Raw genomic sequence first — 4,623 nt, 5'->3', positions numbered from 1 at the left:
GGGGGGGGTTGTTTTGTTTTTTTTAAAAAACAAATTAGTGAAGTTGCAATTTTTAAACAGAACACCAGGATCCCTGCTGGTGAGGCAAGTGGTAGGACCCAGGTAGCGGAGCCTGCCCAGAGCCAACACCAGGGAACCAGATGGAATGTAAATGAGGTGGTTGACCTCCAGGCCATTAAGGGCTAGAAGGACAAGCTTCAATGGTTCAAAGTGGGCCACCACAATGAGGACATCTTCTGGGCAACAGCTGCCTAGATGTCTTCTGGTGCCCCTGCTCTGCCAGCACAGCAGTGCTGCACAAAGGCCAACTGTGCAGCCATTGCCCACTGGCCCAAGTGTGCAGATGGCTCTGCTATAGTGCCCATACTACAGCCCAGACAGCTGTGCAGTCCCCATCCGAGTCCAGCAGTCATGCAGCCATGAGACTGCAGAACCAAGGGGGCAGATGCTGTTGCAGGCAGCAGCAGCCTCCACTGCCACAGTGCATAGAAGGTGCAAGGATCACTCAAGGTTAGGACTGTGCCAGCTGGACTGCTGAAACAAGGGGCTAGTGCCCCCAGATACCAACTGGCTGGGCCTCAGAAGCTCCTGAAGGCAAGTAGCCCTGAGCTACTTGCAACAGCAGCTTTGTATAGTGCTGGGGACAGCACAGGTGCTAGACCCAGCCTTCAGCCAGGGGGAGCAAGGCTTCTGGGAGAAGCTTGGCAGGGTCTGTTTACCTTAAATGGCACAATTTGTCCCAAATCAAAAGTGCATGATCAGGCACATGTACTGAGGCACAAAATTTGTGCTGCTGCTCTAAACACCTGTGCCTGCATGTGTGGATGCAACCTACAAGGGGTTTAACTCTACCCACTTGGATATAAATCTTGTACTGCTTTAATTAAATATATGCATATCTTATTACTTTACCACCTAAAAAGTTATGCTAATCATTTTTCACACCTACACAAGTGCGAAACACTTAACCATAAAGTACTTGGTAAAACTGCATTAAAGTGGAAACACTAAAAATGTCAATACATGTTAGTAAATAACTACTGGAATTGTATGTAGTTTAAGCAGGCTGAACTATGTTCAGCTTGGGTTACAAGGCTGACCCTAAGTTATAAATGTAAAAAATCGTAACAAAATATTGTTATACTAATTAGGACATTACATCATTACCACTGTGTATAGTAATGTATCGTATAGCATGTAATACTAGATTGTTAATTACTTACATACACTGTACATAGTAATTTTATATAAATTGTACATGATTTATTATATCAACAATACGAGAATACATCTGTTAAAGTAAAAATATTACACTTACAAACGGAGTTGATTCTACTTGACCCTACTTACCCAAAATTTTCTGCAGTTTCTGTATTTTATGAAGTCATTGGTACACATATCCTTTTTGTAGTTATTGTCATCCATGCATTTTCTAGAGGCATCTATTTCCTTTAATATGGGAGACATGTCACACTTAAGAGCTGATGGAAATAAATCTGTTATACTTTTTACTGTTTCCCCCCCACCACCCTTTCTAAGGAGTCCCTAAAGTACTTATAAATACAAAATAAAAAGATAGATGGCCAACTGAATGCTCTACTTAAGCAAGGACATTCAGGGTAAACCTCTGCTTTCCCTAAGAGAAAGGAGTCCTAAGCCATGACTTCACTGTGCAGACATGGTTTTTTGTTTTTGTTTTTTTTTGCAATTCTTTCTAAAGACAGACCCCATTTAAACCCTGCTTTAAGATATACAGGAATACATCCTACTGGGATTCAACTCTCCCCCCCCCTCCCAATTTTGACTACAACCATTTCAAAACAGACTACCACTATGTTACTTTCCCTTCCTGAATGGCAATTCGTTCCTGAATTTACAGTTTTCAGAGCAACTTTCAGCTATTTCTGATACACTTCTCCTAGAAGTAAATTGTAATACAAGTTCTGCTCCCAGGATCAAATATATGGGTAGCTTTCACTTTTCTACATATACATATCCAGGCAGTATGGCAACTGAACCACCTTACCACTATACATGGATTTGTATCTTGGTCTCTATATCGTTGCACATGTTTGGACATCCTAAGATTTCTTCTTACTGCAAACAGAAGGAAGAAAGAAAAAGATGTTTATTGCATCTGAGTTAGAAGTGCCCTTAGTGTTAAGACTCTCAGATTGCTTGCACTTAAATGTAAATGCAAACACTAAAATAGCACAGAACTAGCAGATTTTAATACTACTACTACTGCACATGATCTTAGGTGATGGAACCAGGAGCACAAGATTGCTGGTCTGAGCAGAATGATGCTCTCCACGGGCAACATGCAGTTCCCCAGACGAACATTTTATATTCTTCTACTGGCACAAAATGGCTCAGATCCATTTTAGGCTTGACAGGATTCAATTTTAAAAATCAATTTCACCTGACACTCAGATGGAAAAAGTGTTTCTGTCTGTAATAATAAAAAAAAAAATTTACATAAAGACTTGAAATCTAGGACAGACGCAAGGAAGTTCGTGCAGGAGCTGGGGGCTATATGCTGGTAAGGCTGCACTGGGAGAGTGGGGGAGGGCAGGTAGCAGCAAGGAGTCCAGGGCATTGGCCACTCATTCTACCCAAATCCCAGCCAGAGCAGGGACCAAATTCCTATACAGCCTAGCCCCTCCATGATGGGTGCAGGGGCTGGGCTCTGCATGACTTTGACCCCTCTGTGATTGGGGTGGAAGCCAAACTCCTGCAGAGCCAGCCAGGCCCCAACATGATCAGAGCAGAGGCCAAGCTTCTGTGAAGCCTCATCTAGCCCCTCCATAATCAGGGCAGGAGCAAGAGTCCTGCAGATGCTAGGCTTTGTGAGTGTTTGGCCCCCATACCAGCTGGGACCTAGGCAGAGCAAGTGGCCAGCAGCACTGGGCTTCCTGCTGCTACTAGCTCTGTCCCTCCAACCTTCCCTCCCAGGATAGCCTCCAGCTCCTGCAGCAGCTGCTGCGTGCACACCGAAGTTCTGCAGAGTTCTGTGGTTCTGAATTCCAGGAGATACTGCTTTGTCAGTGAGGACTGCTACATAAAGGGATGTTTTTTGATTTATGGACATTTAGTTTTAATACTAAGTTGTCTGCTCCCAACACTTCTAGTTTTGCACAAACCTGAAAATTTAAAAAAAAATAGAAATAAATGCTTAAAAACAAGCACTGTTATTTCTACTAATATCAGTTTCTGCCAAGACCATTAGAATTCCCTTTTTGCAACAAACAGCCTTATATAGTGTAGAGTGCCAAGCTACCTGCTAGTTCCTCAGCAAGAATACCCTCTTATTTACCAATAAGAGTAAGTGGACCTGGCCAGGATGTTTATACTATGACAATCCCTACCTGCTGTAACAGCCCATAAGTACTATTCCCAACAAGTATGTATTAGAGAAGTCTTCTAACTCTTCTCCTGCACATCAGTGGTGAGCCTAGCATTTGCTTGCCACAGGATTTGGGACAGCCACATACATACAAACTCCTCCCAACTTGTGCTAACCCGTTCTTCTTTTCCAGACCCCAAGCTAAGCATTCATAAGACTGAAGTGTGTACATAGTTGTATAGACCTGCTACTTGAAATGTCTCTCACCAAATAGGAACAGGCTTAGCACCTCTAAAGTCTCCATTATGCCTAAAATATTGTTTAAAAAAAAAAAAAAGTGTGATGCTCTGCTTATTAAAACAAGCTACTGAAGTATTGTTCAATTGCTAGACCAATGTAAAGTAAGAGACAACTAGTTTAATTTTTGAGACAGAGTTCCCCATTCGGTCTACAAACGCTAGATTTACTGCAAGCCAAATTAGACTTAAAAAATACATTTTATTCAGGTCAATAGTTAAAAAAAAAAAAAGATATTTACGCTCTTTATAGATTCATCTGTTTATGTTACCAAGATCCTTCTTACTGTTTTTATCACTGCAGAGTCAGTTCAGCTACAGGAGACAGATACTTATATTGCATGTTGCATATTAGCTGTATTAATTTAACTGCTGGGCCAAATGCTGACACTAAGGGCAAAAATGGGCGTCCTTCAGCCTTCTTTACACCTCCCCTCCCAAGTTAAACACAATAGACAATTCTGCACAAGAGAAACAGCATCTTGCACTTGGTTGTAAGACTGGAGAGCATCACAAATGGAACATTTTTTACTTAAAAGTTTGAAATAAACAAACATAGAATGAACTTGTCAAAAATAAAAGAACCCCAACTCTTAATACTACCTCTCTCAAGCAATTTAAAAGCATCACATTATACAGCTCTCTCAGCACTTAAAACACACTGGCAATTAACATCTTAAGAAAGTAGAGCTGGAAGAGACCTCACAAGTTCATCTAGGTTCAGCCTGCTGCTGAAGGCATGATCGTCTCCAAGTCATCCCAGTTAAGTCTCCACCTAACCTGCACCAGAAAGTTCCTAGGAATGGAGATGACGGCTTCTCTAGCTATCCTGTTCCAGTCTTTGACCACCCTTATTTTTTTACTAAATTAAAATAATTCATCTTTGTAGTGAGCTTGAATATGTAGTTGCATTTTGCAATTCTGAATATTCAGTTTCTTTGCCAGCATTGGTGCCCCCCCCCCCCCCAAAAAAAAAAAAAA

At 41.7% G+C, this 4,623-nt stretch overlaps 1 protein-coding gene across 3 annotated transcripts in view; it reads right to left on the bottom strand.

Moving 5' to 3' along the window:
- The window catches only part of CHCHD7 (coiled-coil-helix-coiled-coil-helix domain containing 7), a 9,540-nt gene that overhangs the window by 3,467 nt on the left and 1,450 nt on the right, over positions 1–4,623 (bottom strand). For 2 of the 3 annotated variants that reach the window (XM_019527557.1, XM_019527548.1), the window contains exons 2-3: positions 2,027–2,097; positions 1,351–1,449 (exon numbers count right to left, since the gene is read on the bottom strand). In XM_019527557.1, the coding sequence (XP_019383102.1) occupies positions 1,351–1,449; positions 2,027–2,080 (153 nt within the window). In that variant the 5' untranslated portion in view covers positions 2,081–2,097. Of the gene's footprint in view, positions 1–1,350; positions 1,482–2,026; positions 2,098–4,623 lie in introns of those variants that run through there. The other variant, XM_019527566.1, reaches the window with a different exon arrangement.

Source organism: Gavialis gangeticus, unplaced genomic scaffold, assembly GCF_001723915.1.
Source record: "Gavialis gangeticus isolate Ggan-Ray unplaced genomic scaffold, GavGan_comp1, whole genome shotgun sequence".
In the NCBI taxonomy this organism is placed as follows: domain Eukaryota; kingdom Metazoa; phylum Chordata; order Crocodylia; family Gavialidae; genus Gavialis; species Gavialis gangeticus.
The sequence above is the reverse complement of the archived record's forward strand: the minus strand, read 5'-3'. Positions and strand labels throughout refer to the sequence as shown.